Source organism: Bombus bifarius, unplaced genomic scaffold (genome assembly GCF_011952205.1).
Source record: "Bombus bifarius isolate JDL3187 unplaced genomic scaffold, Bbif_JDL3187 scf7180000008208, whole genome shotgun sequence".
Classification (NCBI taxonomy): Eukaryota; Metazoa; Arthropoda; class Insecta; order Hymenoptera; family Apidae; genus Bombus; species Bombus bifarius.
The window spans coordinates 1,316,731-1,335,738 of NW_022884511.1; the positions used below are offsets into that span (position 1 = coordinate 1,316,731).

At 29.5% G+C, this 19,008-nt stretch overlaps 1 protein-coding gene across 11 annotated transcripts; it reads right to left on the bottom strand.

The window, feature by feature from the left end:
- Positions 1-1,117: 1,117 nt before the first annotated feature.
- LOC117210622 (glycerophosphocholine phosphodiesterase GPCPD1-like) lies at positions 1,118-16,580 on the bottom strand. Of its 11 annotated transcripts, none has more exons than XM_033453809.1 (16): positions 9,637-9,896; positions 7,995-8,225; positions 7,698-7,909; positions 7,428-7,597; positions 7,156-7,346; positions 6,947-7,081; positions 6,748-6,858; positions 4,991-5,144; positions 4,771-4,918; positions 4,453-4,678; positions 3,765-3,845; positions 2,996-3,151; positions 2,498-2,925; positions 2,275-2,422; positions 2,125-2,200; positions 1,118-2,022 (listed from the first exon to the last, which is right to left on the bottom strand). In XM_033453809.1, exons 2-16 carry the CDS (start codon positions 8,139-8,141, stop codon positions 1,892-1,894), a joined length of 2,514 nt encoding a protein of 837 aa, XP_033309700.1. In that variant the 5' UTR covers positions 8,142-8,225; positions 9,637-9,896; the 3' UTR covers positions 1,118-1,891. The 11 variants fall into 11 exon arrangements, with proteins under 11 accessions (XP_033309700.1, XP_033309704.1, XP_033309696.1 ...); XM_033453813.1 differs by having other exon boundaries at positions 1,118-2,053; positions 9,637-9,895; XM_033453805.1 differs by lacking the exon at positions 9,637-9,896 and adding an exon at positions 16,334-16,580 and having other exon boundaries at positions 1,118-2,200.
- Positions 16,581-19,008: the final 2,428 nt, after the last annotated feature.

Below are 19,008 nucleotides of genomic sequence, written 5' to 3' on the forward strand. Positions count from 1 at the left end.
AAGAATAAACTGTAAAGAATAAACAAAGAATAAATAAAGAATAAACAAAGTACTTTGAAGATTTAGTTATTATGTAATTTATCTACATTAATAAATAAACTGTATGAAGTTTTAATTTTTATTTATCACATCAAAATGTATTTGAAGTCAAGTTAATTATCTCGACCTTCGATATAATTTTCAGCTAAATAAAAAGTAAACGACCTATAACGTGTTAACTGCGTATCATATTCGACATTTATTTTCAAATCAGGTACTTTGAGTAATCGAGTTAGGAGCTTCAAATGCAAATGCAAAAATATTATTTCTTATTAGCTTTTTTAATGTTCATATGTGCGTGAATATTTTTGTATACTTATAAAATCGATTAAATATTATCGTTATAATTCCTCGTTGTATATGCTCGAACTATCGTTTAATAGGGGAAAGACAAAAACAGACACAAGATTAGAAATCTGAAATATATATGATGTTTATCAGTATTATACACTTGAAGATTGTAATGCAATAATACCTACGTGTGTCAGAATTTGCAAAATTCTACAAATGTATTTCAATTATAAACTTGTCGAATCCCGATTTATGTATGTTTATTAACTGGTTTATTATAATGCATAGCCTCTATGACAATAGAAAAGATCAGTAACCAACCCCCTTGACGCACTGTACACATGCATTTACATACGTGATCCCATAACATATTTGTGGTATACTTCTCTAAACCATCAACAGATATTCTGTATATTGTTAGAATCATAACGATTGATACAATCACTCTCTTTAGTTGTATAGCGTACTACCAATGCGGTATAACGGTATAAATTATCTTCTCTGTTCAAAAACTTTGAAAAGATATTCGCGTGCTACTCATTCTGTCACTGATGAGGTTATCGGATAAGATTAAGATTGATCAGGCATAAAAGTCTGGACAAAAGAAATGTTATCTATAAAGCGAATGAATGATCTTATTAAATTTTACAATTGTACTTATTTGTCAAAGGAAATCAAATAAATATTTGTAACAATAACCATATTATTATTTAATATGGAAAAGAGCGTTTTTTTTCTTTTCTACAATTATACTGATTTTATATTTGCATACAATTATTTTTTTTTTAATTTAATAAAGGAATTTTTGCTTTGTTTTTCTCTTAATTCATATTGTAAAATACTTTGAAACATAAATAAGTGAATCTGAAATATGTATATTTATGAAAATTAGTTATTGGCAGCTTTTGTCTATATTCAAAGCTGTTAAAAACAAATCGCATCGTTCTTTTAAAAAATGTTTTTGATAACTTACTACAAAAAAGTATACATTCGTGACATCATTCATTTGTCAGTGTTCCTGTCAATTTGCATTTCTTTTTTATTAATGTTTAATTAACAAAGGAAGGAATATATATAAGAGGGGTGACTTCTTTCTATGAACTAAATGAAATATTGAGAATATTTGTACTAAAAACTTGCAACTCCTGTATTCATCTGCCATAGACAGAATAACAAAAGTTGATATCTTTTCCTACAGCCATTGGACTTTATCAACATTAAAAAAAAAGGCCATTGTATAAAGTAAGACATAATATGAAATGGACAATTAAGTCGATCGATTGCAGGAATGATAAAGTGACGTGAAAAATACAATCGGTCGTCTTTCTTGTGCATTATATGAATATATTCTGTGTAATGGCCGTTAAGGTGATCCACTTTTACGGATCTAGGACTATTGGGAAAACCAGAACTGTTTAACCCCTTTAGTGTAAGTATTATAGTAAATTATAAGTTACAAAAAATTTTCTTCGGCTTCGTCCTTCCTTTTGTGGTAAATCTTTTTTTAGGTAGTGTCTTCTGTGCCAAACCATGACATGAATGGCTTCCTAAAGGAGAAACATCAAAGACAGTCTTTCGCAGACTCATCCTCTCCGTAAATTTCTGGTAACGCTGTCGTTTGGCCACATACTAAATCTGAGATACTTTTAGCTTTTACCGAGTGGCCGAAGGATTTTGCGCAAACGCTGAAATCTTTTGTCATTTCACTGATCTCATTGCTCTCCTGATGGTCACATGTACTTGGTAATTTAATGGTTGACATGGGATATATATTATCACCAAGATTGTTCTTACCAAAAGATGCGAGTGAGGATGTAGTTGACGTGGTTGTAATCATATTTCGCGATTTGTCGATCTCCATGTAGTATTCCTAAAATAAATTAAATTGTGCTGTTCGTTTTTTCCTATATTTGTAAGAATATAAATATTAGTACTACTACTAACCTTCTCTGTATTCAAAGAATTAGTAATTTGTGGTTGCGGTGCACAACTTTGATTACATTGTGCCAAAGCTATTAGTGCCTTTTGATTTTCTCTTGCATCAACCAAAAATATGCTTTCTTTGACTTCCTTTGCGTTGTATTCATCAATTCTACAGATAATATTAAATAATTATAACATATCTTTGTTTATAAGTAAATAATTCACGTGCTTGAAGATTACTCACTTGTCATAAATTACTGCATGCAAACCAAGTTTCTTTAAATGTCGAATTGTATCTTTATCATTATTGTCATCTCCCCAGCAAAAGATGATTAAACCAGCATCCTTTACAAATTTAACTTGTGACGGATCCCTAAGAATATCTTCAGTATGGACATTAATTCCTAAGATATCAGCTGCTAATGCATGTCTAACAGCCATTGGTACAGTTTGACATCTTGGATCATGATAAGTAGGATATTTTGAGGTAATGCCTTGTGTTAAAAATACTACCGGATACTTATTTTGTTTAAGACGGATCATGGCACAGATATCTGGATTAAATGATGAGAAAACGATTTTCCTATCTCCTCCATATTCTAGTACAACTTTCAATATAATATCCAAATATAGATTGAGATCGAAAGGATGGTTAAGCTCGAACGTGCCATCCTGTGTAAAATAATAAAAATAAAATAATAAAAATACTAAATAGATAAAAAAATAAATTTATTACTTTTACCTTCAATTGCATAGTCCATTTAATTTCAATATTACATCCGACATGTTGTTCTAATTCTTGTAATACTGTCTGAAGCGTTGGAAAAGGCTGATGGTCTTCTAAATCTTCATCAAAAAATTTTGGATTCTTTTCACGACCTTCAGCCACATGATAAACCTGTAAGAAAATTTTATTTTGTAAAGGATTTATAAAATAAAGCATTTCGTCAACGTAACGCTGTTAGATCATAAAAAATTGGTGAAAGTAGTACAATGTTTGACGTAAGAGACTTTTTTGAAGCCAAATAAAAGCAAACACTCTGGAGTCATGTGAATATATTAAATATATAATATCATGGAAGGCATGATATTATCTACATGCTGTGATAATGTGATTTTTTATACATATTTTCGATGAACAAGTTCGCGCCCCCGTGCGGAGGCAAATACGCACAGTCAGAGGGGAATGAAACTGGTGAAAGATTATTAAAAAATGATCTTTAAGATCTTTAAAGCATTTCTGCAAAAAGATCATTTGGTGATATTACATAATAAGTAAAAAATATTTTTCCATTGAATTTACATACTTTGATATCTTACAGTATCAAGATTAAGCTTTTAATCCAAGCATAAAATGTACGATATTGTGGTACAATGATGTGGTATTAAAAATTAATTTTAGTTGGTTTTAGAATAAATTTTAAACAGGCATGCATCGAGTTTTTTAAAATAACTAATTTGTTATATATTTTGGCGACGAGTTAGGCGGCGCAAGCGGTATGAAAGCTCACCAGTTGGTTAACCCCCTGCTCAGCTTTATCAACGAAATACAGCACCTTACCCAACGAGTCCCACCACGGGTAATAAAAATCCTGTTGAATATTAAAAAGAGAAAAGTACGAATAGGTATGTTACACCTATAAATTCATGATTGCATGTCTGTGTATCTACATACGATACAATCCCTGAAGTAACTGATTTCTCCTTTAATACAAAAAAGGACATAAAAAGCAAGTTATTAATACGCGTAGCAGTTTTAACAAGCCGCATTCTATGTGATTAATGGTAGATGAGAAATTATATTAAATGCACCTTATTAACTTTCTAATTGATTATGTAATTAAAAATATATAGTGACTTATTATTAACATTCCTTAATAGTTAATGAAGTTAATGCTATAATATTCTTACTTATTTTTTGGACACACAATGTTAATTATTTAGTTTATATTATTCGTGTATTAGTTGTTAACAAATTAAGTGTAAATAAGGTTTTTAAAAAGTACTTAATGTTATTGAATTGTATATGGTTTATAATAAAATAAAAAAATAAAATACATTAAATATACGTTGAAAATATTAAAATCTGTAAATAACTGTAAAAGTGAAACTACATATATGATGTCAGTGAAAATAGCATAAATTATTCAAGTTGAAATATATATAGAATCAAAGTAGTTACATATTCATAAAAATTACCTTCAACAGATGTAACTGCTCCAATGTAAGGTCCTTAACAGGTATTTCCAACATATCCATAGCTTCTATTTGTTTCTTGCGTTTTAATGAAATAGATACATAAAAATCGTGGTAAATAACCGGTATATGGTCTTTAGACAGTTGGACGTCAAATTCAACCATATCAGCTCCATGGTATGATGCAGTCTTTAAAGAAGCTATTGTATTTTCACGTACATTAGCACAGCTACAAATAAATTGTAATATATAAGTTTCAGCTCATCTAAATAATTTCTAAAAGATGTTATCTCTTTAATAACTTTAAAGATATTAACGTACTTCTTTGTTTGAAAGGATGTACCCAATCCTCTGTGTCCTACATCCAAGCCAGACCACCGTTGTTCCCAATGTTTTGCATATGAAATATTCATATCCCATGGATAATCTGGAATTGACTTTATCACAACATATTCCACTGTAAGTTGCCCTAAAAAAAAATATATATAGCATTATCATCAATAATATTCAATACTAAAAGATAAAAAAGACAATACTATACCAATTGGTCTATGTTTTGTGCTTGTAATTGGTACTGTTAGAAGCCCAACACTGGACTGTAACGTGCTAGGCAAGATGTAGCTGAAACCGATATGACTTGGTGGTTCTCCTGGAAAACATCTTGAGCTGTACACGTAGTAGTCCACTAAGTATGCCTGAAAAGACAACTTACTTAATATACATGGAAAAATACTATTATTTATAACAACACCAAATGCTTGCATCAATAATTTTTGCTCATCCATTATAGAGCTTGCCTCAACATTAATTAACTCCAATGATCAAGGAAATATGAGAAAACTTTTTTTGTGAATATGTATCTCTAATTTGAGAAACAAGTAAATTAGAGATTCTAATGAAATGTGGTAAAATTTTATGGCAAATTATTAAAGATCCTTGACCACTAAAAATCGTAGGAATTAAATTATATCATTAAAGACATGTGTACATCTTTTGCTTTTCCACAAAATTCTGTTAAGTCTTTGGCAGATTCAAATAATTTGTAGGCAAAAGCAACAAATTACTAGTGAATGATAAAACAAAGGGCGATAATTTATTTCCTACATAATCTGCCTGATGACGCGTATCCCGCAACACCTGCCGATCATTCATTATTAAATTTCGATATCAAGTCTGCAAGGTTTGTAATTCAGATTCAGAAGATTCTGACAGCTTAGCCTGGTATTGGCCGCGCAGCGGTGTCACGTACGGTACAGTAGAGTTGGTCAGAGCTAGAAAATATTAGTAGTACACTAAAAGGATATAGGAGTGATGGGAGCCTCACCATTTTCGACGCACACAGATGGATATGAGGTGTGACAGCGTTGACATCTCTAAATTCTTGGGGTTGTTTAGGATGGCTACAACTCACGTAAACCGATTTCATACAATGAATAGAATGCATAATTTACATGATAAATATTGTCAAAGTCCGATATTTTAGACTATGATAATGCAATGCGCTTTAGAAAATTTTGCGATTTACGAGAGATTAGCCTAAGGATAGGTGCGGTAGGGCGAACGACAATCAAAACCATCATATCTCTGTGTGATGTCATGTGACACAGATGTAAAGTGGTAGACGATGCTTTAGCATCGATACATCAGATTGCATGTTAGCATCATCATTTGCACCAGAGGTCTTGCTTTGTACAAAGCTGACGGTTGTCTTCGTTCCAGGCCAGTGCGCGTGACATCGCTCCTGGTTTCCAAGGAGGGCAATAGCTGCTGAACAAGTTTAATTATCTTTTACCAAGTAATTTGAACAAGTCGCGAGAGAAGACGTGGCCGGCCTACTCGTGGTCTACTGAAAACTCACATGGTATGGTCAATGCGTATCTTTAGTGTGTCTAATTTTTTATATGAATTACCACTAGTTCGTAATTTATTGCTCTGCCACATCTACAATTTTTATTAATCTTTCTTATTCATTATTTATCTGCCACTTAATAAGGATGTACTTTTATCATTAAAGTTAAGATGTCAAATCAAAAGAAGACATTTTGTTCTCTGATCGTTTGTGTGTTTTTACAGTTAGCTTATATATTACTGAAGACAATGCCTTCGATGTCTCCATCTGTAGACCTATCCACGACGAATAGGCTGGTTTGAAATAAGTATTGGAGATCTACCCTATGTACATAATACAATGTCATACAAATTATAAGTAATGCAAGCAATAAATACCAACCAATGGTTATTCATTCAGTTGTGTATTTACTATGATTTCTTGATGAGGCACTTCATATGATTACTTACGATAGTTTCAGGATATCGAACCGCGACATTGAAGATAACAAATTCGTCTTCATTATAAGCTCGACCAAATTGCTCCTGTATCTTGAAACGAGCTTCTTCATCATTCATTGCCTAAAATTATAACAAGAATATATTATTATAAAAATAAATATGATAATCATTGATTTTTATAAAAAAAACGTAGTAGAATTATACATACCGCAATTTCTGTAATACTAAAGGCAGGTTGATCAACAACATCTTGTGTATCCATAGAAAGACTATCATCTACACAATCGCCACCAAATTGTGGCAATTCTAAAGAATTGTGCCTAACTAGATTTACAGGTGTCATCTAAATTAAAAAAGATGTGTTCTAATTCTCAATTTTTAAATATTAATGTACAAATATGTAATTTTTAAACACACCTTAATGTGTACTTTCCTATTTTGTAGTCTATTTTTCCATAATTTAATTGGATTATTAAAAAGCTTAAATTGTATCACAGTTTCATCGGTCAACCAGCCCCGTTCAATTTTACAGTAGCCATTGTAATAACCGAACTTATCCGGATCTGGCAATGTGTCACTAGTAAAATTGCTAGATGCTGTAACAAATTCTTTTACTTAATGTTGCAATTTATAATAAAAATATAATTTTTTAATTAATTAATCTATATAAAATATACTTGATTACATACTGTTCTTTTTGATAAAGCGTGGTGTCATATGAGTTTCCCATCTACGAATGATAAGAGTTTTGGCCGAATTTTTAGTACCATTAGATTGACAGATGACTGCAACAAAATATCGGAACTCTACATCAGCATCGATGGGAAGTGCAACCTTTTGCGAAAATATTTGTCCACCTCTAAAATTTATAAATTTCATTTATTATATTTTAAGTAAAGTACACGAAAAGTAAAATAGTATAAATCATCATGAATATCTAAATGTTTATCTTTACTTACTCATCATCTACATCACCAAATGAGTTATCTCCAGCATTGTCACGTATATCATCACTATAAAACTCTCCACTACTGTTGTTATCAAAAATTGTTGGAGAATCCCGACTGCCATGTTCTTGTGACAACTGGATTGCCTGGTTGTGATTCCAAGCACCCAGTTCAGGCAAATTACCCACTACATATAAGACTTCACTCTTTTCTAATTTATGTACCTGATTAAAATTAAAAAGAAGTGAAGGAAGTTATTCTAAAATTATTGGTTTAATGAGTAATAATACTAATATCAGTACTAATTACCTGGACTCTAAAAATCCAGTCCCTTTTAGATCCCCTCATGTCTGATGTATGTTCAGTCGCCACCTCGATGAAGTTAGTCTCGCGTGGTACCTCTTGCTGCTTGTGTTGCACCCCCTCTTTGTTCTCTATAAACCATATCCGCTGCATATTACTATGTTTTCTTTTTCTCACTGTTTTTCTCTTTCAATTCTCTGTGTTTCAAGGTGTGTTCAATTCACATCAGCTAATTTTCTGTAATAAGGGTCTTATTGTAAGGAAGATTTTAGAATAGCAATCAAATGGGATAATTATTAGATAGATACAATTTTTATGAAAATTGATTTCTGTAAATTCCTTCTATAATATATATTATTATCGACAATAATATATTAAGAATTATTCTTTATATTTAATACATAGGATATTACTTAATATAGTTTTATCACTTTTTGATCAATGTAAATAATTTTTGGAATCTATTAAGCATTATCAAAATTTTAAGAGAACACTCAAATGATTATATATACAATTGTTAAATTAAATTCCAAATATGAAAAATATTGGATTTTTATACATTTTTTAAAACAAAGTTTTCAGATCTTTAATATATGTATAGTTCATGTGTGTATTGTATGTACATATGTATATTATTTGTTTCACAAATATACATATTTTTAATATGTTTAAATCATTTTATTTATTCATTTAGAATTTATAGATTTTATTAAAATGTTATTAATGTTATGTTTACTGGGAAGGTTTAAACATGATAATATCAAAACAAATTATAATATATAAGATAAAACACTGTGTTATTCAATGGTGAACAACCTTTAAAAGTGAAAGCAGAGAAAAGAAGAGCTTAAAGAAATAAATTTAAAATAATATAACATTTTGTGATTAATTATTAAGAATAATTTGACTATCATATATCTAGAATTCCTTTTTAATGTAGAAATTTTTTCATAAATAACGTAACTTTATATAAAATAAGTTTTATAAAATATAGTTTGGGAACAAACATAAAAAATAATTTTACATTTTGCATATTTTTAAAGCAGTTGTAGATTTCTGATATTTTACGAAATTGTTTGCAAGATAATTCCCTTTGTATTAATACATAACAATAGTAGATTATTGCAACATGCTAAATACACGAATACATTTTGCGCTAGTAAAATATAGCACAGTACGGTACAATGCGATAAAATATAGTATAAAAACTGCACTAGCACACATCAATACATGAAACAAAAGCGAAACATCCAGCACTCTTTTTTCAGTAATGAAGTTTGCAGATTATTCAATAATAAATGCAATATTGAATCTGGAGAGCACATGTGTCAATAGTATATAAATATTGGCAAATGTGAAATAATTTCTGTGTCATGTCATATGTGAGTTTCGTATAATGAACAAAGCAAACCTTCTAAGTTGTTGTCAAATCACGATCATACAGATATTTTCGCAATTTTAATGGGAAAACTACTTATATGGAAATACACTGATGTAAGAAAGTTTGAAAACAGCTTTCAAACATGTCGGAAACGAGGAAAAAATAGAAAACAATTTGGTTAGTGAGAAAAATGTGAAGATACTCAATCTCTGTTTTGAATTGATTTTGAATATTAAACGGTATCATTTCTGAAAATTGTTAGTTTACCTATTATATCGAAAAAGTTCGGTGGGTTTTACTCGTAAAGTTTGATTGGCAGCCTGGTATTCACCTCGTACAAGAATGCGTGTTATTTGACGAATGCCCAAGGCAGTCGCTCCATATTTTTTAACGAATTTGTCATAATTCGTCTCTTCACAGTACAGCACAACTATCTTAACTGACACGAAACGACTTACACGAGTGCAGCACTACACCTTACACCGCAGTAGTTTTTCTTGCACGAATGAAGTAATGGTCGATTTGGCAACGCCGTGAACATGGAAGTGACGACAACGATGGCTCAGTAGAACCTCCAATTCAAACTGATTAAATTTATTGTACTTTGAGAAATCTATTATATACCAATTTTATTAAAAAATACATATGCATTAGTAGTAATATTACTAACTGTACTTCTTAGTAAGTCAAAAATATTTTATACGATGCAAATATTCAGATATTCTTACTTAACTGATCTTCCACAAAATTTCGAGTAGTTACTTCCTGTCCGCCATACTGTGGCGAATACAATAAACGATATATTTATCGAGTAAAAGTAATTTTTTATATTATTGTTCTTCTATGTATACTTTTGTGCAATATTCCGAAAATAGGAATTTTTTAATAAACTATTTCGATACGAATCGTTGTATAAAAAAATAACATTTTAGTTTCGATGTCGTAACAGTTCGTCTCCATTACTCGCAAAATTTTCAACGCCTCTTTCACATTCACTTAAGAACTTCCGTTATTGCCATACACGGTATGCAATAAATCAATGTTCAACTTTCAAAGACTTTCTATCAGAACGTTACATTTCCATCGCTAAATGCAATAATTTGCATACATCAATTTTGAACGACATACATACTATTGAGGACAATACCTATAAAACGCGCTACATAATTTCGTTACCTTAGCTGGGGGTATCGATATATGTGTAAGGATAATAATAAGTATATATCTCTTTTTATTCTGTTATTTCCTTTTGTCTTCTCATGAGTAAATATACATATGACAAAAATTTTAACACATTCGATTGGAAGAAGGGTAGTAGTGACAACAGGAAAACACTCGTTAAAAAAAACGACCATAGGGGAACTAGAATAAGAGTAGCGACGCATTAAAAGAGGAAACTACTCAATGCGAAATGATGTGCCAATACTATATCTACTTATCTTTTGGCAACTGTATATAATAAGAACATCCAATTAATTACAACTGGTAGCTATATGTATATGAATCAAGCACAATCATTAGCGTTTCTATTTGGTTTCCAATATGTGTCTCAAATATTAGAATATTCTTCTGATTTTTTAAAATATTTAAATTAAATATTTTTAATTGCCATTTTTGTCTATACAATATTTAGTTTTTCTAATTATTTTATTTAAAATAATAAAAATGTGACAATTTACATTGCAATATAAATATAAGAGCAGTAATATGAACATATCTGTCTATTAAAGATATTACGATACGTTTTAATGTTTTTAAAAACGTGTTAATAGAACGTATTTTTGCTAAATCATATGTTTCTTGGAATACATCTTGGATTACACCCTAGAAACAAATGTAACACTGCACCATATTAGAATATGTAATAGTCATGCAATGCCAAACCTGGTTCGGCTTCGAGTTTGACTATTGAAACGTGAAGGGTGTATAGGTGTCATATAGTAATATATAAACTTAAAAATCGTATAAAGATAGAGTCATTTGTTATCAAATCATTAAGAATTGCAATTTGTTGGTTCTAAATAACTTAGAATATGTTCCTGACGATTATGAAAAATATTCGTGATTTGACTTGCGACTTGGTGAAATAAGAATAAGAAATTATGATTAAAAAAGAAATTAATTTCTCATTGAAATTTATTGTTCTATTTGCTTTTTAATAGCAAAATTTCTTCATGACTAATAGCTAATATGTCTTATATATCAGAAAATTACATTCTTTTCATACCTGTTATTTTGGAACTTCAATTGATAAGCGAAGAAAGTATATACGCAACATTGTTTCTTTTCTTTTCTTTGATTTGTAATTATAAAATACCTACAATTATAGCTATAAATAAATTTCGTGGATGAAGTATACATTTCTTAAAACGAATGTTTTAAAATTTTTTCGTTTAGATATAAATAGAATCTATATTCTAGAAAGATTAAAAATTTATAATACCCTTAATTCTGGTAAAACTATCTACTACAATACTTTGAAATTAATTATTGTTAAGAGAAAGTACACTTTACTCTGGTATCACTATTGCAACAAGCAAGCAGTAGATAGCGTTTCTATCTGTTTAGCTATTATATCTTGAATTTTTGATTAATATAATATTAATCTGATAAATACAATATTTGATTTATGCTATATGGATAATATCGATCATTTTCATATTTAATATACAAAATTACACACCTAGTTAATATCTACACATCTCTTATGAAATATTTATGTTTTTCAGTTTATATTATTAAAATGTTATATATATTACATCAAAAATCATATATAGAGTCATTAAAATCACAGGTATCTTTTAAAATTTATATTTTACGTAACCAGGAAAATCTGGATCCCAACTTACGAGCATTTATACTTAGAATTTCTACTTGCCAACACTTTTGCACGTGCGGTGTGTATTTTTTAAGGCCAACGTAACTTGATGAGTTGCAAGAAATTGTCTTAACAAAAAATATTTAAGAAAATATAATTGCGCAACTTCTTTTTTAAAGATTCTTTCAACAGAACTTAAGGTTCGATTGCTTGTGGCGCAGTAATGTATTGGTATAAATGAAGAAATCAATATCATTCCTTTGTCAAAGGTATTTGCATTATACCTATTAAAAGTACTCTACGCTATTAAATATAACATTTCTCTTATAACATTACTCATAATTAATTTGACATATAATGCATACATTTTTTTAATTTTATGAATATTGTATTTTCTGTAAGGATTATTTTTACAGAATCTAAAAAAGAACTATCGTGGAACGCCATTCATTTTTATGATACAAGAATTACAACTTAATTTAAGCAATATGTTCTTTATGTGTTTATTAATTTATCGTATATGAAAGTTCAAGATTTATTTATTGTTCAGCTGATAAATCATGTATGAACTCTCGACTATACGTATGATAATAATGCTACCTTACTTTAACTTCCAAGAAAAAGTGGATTCACAGAATGTAAATCTATTTGTGAAAACATTTTTGCTTAAAAGACGTCCAACCACGAAGTAAAAGAATATTTTTTAAGAATTATTTAAGTCATATCTTTCACAGTAATTTATATTTATTTGACAGAAGTGAAACGTTACACTATTCCGCTGGTTTCTAAGAATGCCTTTACTTTTTGCGGTATAAAGGAACATTACGATGTCGGATATTATTACGTATTTAGGTAAATGTATCAATACATAGCTAAAAATATTTATTAGATATCATTTTTCTCTCTACTTTGTTTTGTTACGATTTTAGTTTTCTCAAAATTAGATGTTTGAATTATCATCATTAATTAATTAATATAATTAATATATTTTTCATCATTAATTAATATATTTTTATTATTTATATACAAATAATTCTTGACATGAGTTCAACGACATAAGAAACAATGTTCAAGGTCTCACAAGGTCGAGAACGACAAAAATAATCTAGAATATTTGCAATGTCGTTCCATTGGACAAAAATATCTGTCTTTAAAATGATTTTCAGTTTCAAAAATAACTTTCTTGAATCCTGTAAATTACGGTTTTGATATATTTTATTACGTTTATGTATTTCAGCAGAAGAAGCTTTAAGAGAAATTGCGAATATTTAATAATTCAAGTGTCCTGTATGGAAATCTACGTATTTGGCTGCAAAGCGGCAATTTTTTAAAAATAAGTATTCTGAAATAGAATTTAAACTGGATATGTATACCGTCTATTATTTGGACACAGTTCAATGTTTCTTGAACACTGTTGATTGTTGATCACTGAATTCAAAATATAATTCAAGATAAAAGAATATCATATAAAGAAATCTAAATCTAAAAATAAAAAGAAAATAATGAAAATTATATATGTAGTTAAGGATAGAAGTTCTATATATTTTTTTAGTTGATAGAACGATCGCATGTGCTTGATCAGTTATTTCAAGATTACCCTGTATAGCTTTGTTCGATTTTTCGTCAAGGTTTTTAGCGATTATTGTTTAAATATTTTACGTTTTATGATTCTACAAAAAGTATACTTTAAAAGGATTCTCTTCACTGCTTGTTTTCAGCAAACAAAAAATTTTAGTTATGTATCTGAAAATTTATTTTCATTTGCTTTTTATGTGCGATTTTCATCATATAGTTCATATTAGACAGAATAATGATCAAGCGTTGTGAAAGTCATGCTAAGTTACATATCGATCTGTTCGAATCATAGATATATATATACTGGTGCACACTTAACAAAGATGTAAAAAAGGCCGCTTAAAGAAACAAAACTAAACATGCAATTATTCCGATGCCATTGTTCTATTACCATTGACACAAATACACTGTGCTCGTAATCGTTTATACCTCCATTTTTTCATTACTTTGCTATTGTTGCGTGTAATTAGCGCCTAAATAAAAAAACACTATTTCTTTTTCTACAAATAACACTTCACAAATAATGTTTCACAAACGAACACTCAAAATATTTTTTTCTCAGGCTTCTATTTCATTGTATGATTTATAACTATCGTGATCGACTTAACCATTCAATATCAATTATTCAGTGGAAGATCAAAATTACAAGCAATCATTGTTACATCTAACCAAACAGTTGTTTATTAATTAATAAATTATAGCGTATATTTTAAACTATACTCACTATTATTATTTGTAACATTAATTTTTTCTTAACTGAAGTTTCTTTTTTTTTGAAAATATTTCATTAACTATTTATAATTGAATAAATTATATGTATTATTTCTTTTGTATTGTGTGTTATTACTATTATCATTATATTATAAACATCTTTGTATTAAAAGATATATACATTTCCTAGGGATACCAAAACGCCATCTGTCCATGATTTTTCTTGGATCGCCATGTTTTAAGGTTAGAGGATAAAGCGCGCGTGACATTGTTAATTCGATTTGAAAGTTTTTCTGTATAGCATATAACGCTAGTCGCTCTTGTGCAATATTTGCACGTCATGAAATTGCACATTCTCTTAGCACGACGTACGTCATTCCAAAGTCAGCAGGGAAATTATGAAAAATTATACAAAATTAATGTACATAAAAGACGTACATTGGTATGAAATTATTTTTATTTAATGTGATTCATTTAACGTGGTTATGAAGTCCTAATAATATACAATAGACGATAATGAAGTTCTTTCTCATTTCTGTTTTAATATCTCTTCTATTAAACCAATATCAACAAAGTACATCTACCATAGTATATGTATATGTGACAATGATTTAGTCTATCTAGCAACAATTAGTTTGCATACGTATTATGGAACAATTCCTAGCAATTAAAACCGGAAAATAAAAGCTGAAAAAGTTATTTGTAACAATTACTTGCAATCATACCTCGAGTAGTAAGGAAAATTGTTTAACAAAACAGTTCTTATTCAACTACAAATAAAAAGAGAATGTGTTGTAAGGTTCAAAGTCCATAAAAATTGATTTATTTCTCATTCGTCATTATAAAATCCATAGTTACATCACTTATTTGTCGCGACATTTAATTAACTGAACTAACCAAATTATTGTTTAATTCGTTTGATATAGAAGTAGAATTGTTTATAAAATTATTATTGTTACGCATTATTCGATGGATCACAAAATCGACAATTTCATTTTTATTCGTGGAATCTTGCGAAGTTCCAGAAGATTTTAGCTTGTTTAGTGTATCTCTATTCTTCGAATCATTATATCAGGTTGAGCAATGTAAAACACTTAGCCGTATTTCTTTGGTAACATTATTTTTAGTTGTTATTTTTCAACGAAATCTCGAGGCAATTCCGTCAAAAACTGTGTAAAAACGGCGAATATGCCCTTTAAATATGACATAGACGAAGAATTTACTAACAGTAAATTAAGATTATTCTCGTTTACACAATGTATGTATATGATATAATTGTAAATTTGTACAACGATAAATCGACACGCAGCTGTCACATTGACTCATCGACTGCGAACTTTCAATTTATTGTAAAAGGATTCATGTGATTTCACTGTACGGTTTCACGTATGGTTTCGTAGTGACGAACAGAATCAATCTAATAAAGATCAAATCAGTTAGGTTGAAAACTGATAGGCAGTAGGGAAATATGTACATCAGTCGAGCGATCGATTCGAGAATTTATCGTTAACGTTCGATAAACTATGGATTTGTTCGTACACATTACGGATAGGTTTTTATTTCACGATCAAGGAGTCTAACTAAGAGTGAGTTTCGCGACTCTAAATGTCGCCAATTACAACACGTGATAAACAATTTGCCGCTTACAGTCGGTAGGAAATAACTTGAATTTTGACTTTAATGTACGAACGGAATATGTGGACGATTAATCGGTGGGATTAGCTTTTTGGAACACACCTTGAAGACAGGTTGACGCAATCACACGGTCTGTCACGTATCAAAAACCAAATGACTGGAAAACATTTCCGTGACGATATTGTTAACGGTAATAAAGTGTAATGATGCATCATTGCTACTCACTAAGTTTTGTCACGTGCACTGTATCAAGCTCTTCTTCTGGTGGGTATCATAGCAAGTGAATTAACTATAAAAAGTAGTCACACAGTGTTTCACAGACGAATATATAACGTGTGCGCACATCGCGATGATAAAATTCCTACAAATGTTACGAACACAATTATAAGCGAGTAACAAAGGCAAACAGACAAAGAAAGACGGAAAGACACGATTTGCCTAAACAGAACAGACAACCTTTGCCGCCGTCGAAATACTACTGACTGTTGGAGTCGGATTTCAATCAGGTTATGCAAACCCTACAAACCCCCACTTTTCTTTTCCTCTTGTATACCTACGCACGTGACTCTCTGATATGGTCAACATCTATGTATGCAGACTCGTGTATACATATGTATATATGATGTATGGACGTGTCACACGATTTTTGTAGAACACGCGCACTATATTTTGGACTTTATTTTATATTTGTTATACTTTCATATATTTTATTTTAATATTTCATATATCTATATTTTATATTTTGTATAATTTTATATTCTAACTATCTATCGTATGAAGAATTGCAATTTTTATTCAAATTAATTGCAATTTATTCTACATTAATGTATAAAGTAGGGAAAACTATTAATGCATAATACATTTTTTATTTGCAAACTTTAATGCATTAGTGTTAGTGTATTACATTAATGAAGGAAGGAACGAACATTTTCAGAAGAATATATCATATTAAAAAAATGTTTAGGATGGGATATTTGCAGAATTATCATTTTTTTGTAAAGAAATATTTTATTAAGAATAAAATGAGATAAATAAGCAACGAAATGTTAATTATTATATAGCTATTTCTTCTGAAATAATTGAACTTTATTTATGCAAGCGCAATTGTAATTGTACGTAACATTATGTAAAGTGTTTGTCGGAAAAATACTCACCATTGATAATTAACGATCAAAAAGTATTTTATAAATCTATAACCCTGATATAGGGAATTAAATTAATTAATTTGTACAATCAAAATTCGTAGATTAACTAATTCAGAGATGAGGAAATTAGAAAGAAATGACTATTGTTGTTTTGTATTCTGTTTTATATAAACTTTATTTACAATATATAAAAATTTACAAAAATAAATTGATATATAATACACTACATAAAGTCATACTTCTCTCTATCTAATCACAGGATTCTCGATTGTTTAAGTGTTTATATAATTAAAAGTACATCTTTCACAGCCAATTTTCGATTTTTATATACTTACATACTTATCAAGAATAATCATTTCTTACATTCCTCTTACTTTCTAATTAATGAATTCATACACATTCGATTAATGGAATTTTAGTTGCATCTATGATGCAGTGAACCATAACATGATTATATTGGTAAATGGATGCTATTGCTACATTATTCATTATTATTGTAGGCGTTTCTCATCCAAAAAATACTTCGTCAAACTTGTAAACAATATGTTTGTCATATTTAGAGACGTCATTTGTATGCGAATTGCTTCACACATGACTTCCTTACATAAAATGTGAGTGTTTGGTTTCGTCATTAGAAATTTTGCAATATAGTGTTGACGGTAATTTTGTTTGTTAAAATTTGAATTTTTGTTTTAGAAAACGTCCATGTTATCTATATGATAATTTTAAATGAGTAAACTAAATGGAAAAAAGAGGTCAAGTTAATATTCGAAATGATATATTTTGTATACGTAATGCTATATACATATAAATACTGTGATTGTAGAATATTAACTTATTACCGTCACGTATGTGTGACGTCCATTTACCATAAAGAATGGAACGTCATTAATATGTGACGTGTTGGAGCGAACGTAGTAAAGTGCATAATAAACAACTGTAATAAATAATGTTATTTTCAGACAAAGAAAAAAAATCTTTTAGCTTTTAATTCAGATTTATTTGTTAGCTTTTAAGGGAATTTAATTTTTTTTTAATTAAAATATTTATATATATCTAATGTTTTCAAAAGCAAATATTACAAGATTTGATCGAATTTAAATTAAAGATTAGCTATATTACAATACGAAGATTATTTACTTCCTAGAACTTGTTAGTTTATTGTTAGATCATTTTCAATAATCTTATCACGAATACCGCTCGCGATCGTAAAATAGATGTTACCAACTTATATCATAGATAAAGGAACACTAGAGATTGAGCTCTTATCAATATAATCACTTAACGATTCAAAAATATCGAGCAATTTTATTTAGTTCGGAGGTGTGGCAGAAATACAAATAAGGAATTGTACAGAAATCGCTAATTTTATTAAAACATAAAATGTTATGATGAAAATTATATAAGTAACGAGGAATAATTATGAATATCTGACCTTGAGATTTTGGAATGAAAGTGGATTGATTTAAATTACCATAAATTTTATTATACGTCCTTCTTCGAAGAACTCTTCTTGTTACGTTCGGTTCGAGCTGTGCACATAGAATTAAGCGGATCCCAATAATCCTAAGGAACTGTCATAAAACGAGACTTTTTGATTTACTCTTAAGGTCGTTAAGTGGCATAAAACATCTTCGAGTCAAAAGGTTTTTCCATGTTTCCCGGGATTCCACCCGCAAGCGACCAGTGGTGGGGCGATTACCACCGAGCAAGAGTTTTCCTTTGCAACAGCATCGTCTTCGGATTCACTGGTTC

Bases quoted from the DNA above. Each gene is read 5' to 3' on its own strand.
- LOC117210622 (XM_033453805.1), bottom strand. From the start codon at position 8,141: ATGCAGCGGATATGGTTTATAGAGAACAAAGAGGGGGTGCAACACAAG. The intron at 7,598-7,697 runs GTAAGTAAAGAT...TATAAATTTTAG, and splicing joins TTTGGTGATGTAGATGATGA to AGGTGGACAAATATTTTCGC. The intron at 4,679-4,770 runs GTACGTTAATAT...ATTTATTTGTAG, and splicing joins ACATCCTTTCAAACAAAGAA to CTGTGCTAATGTACGTGAAA.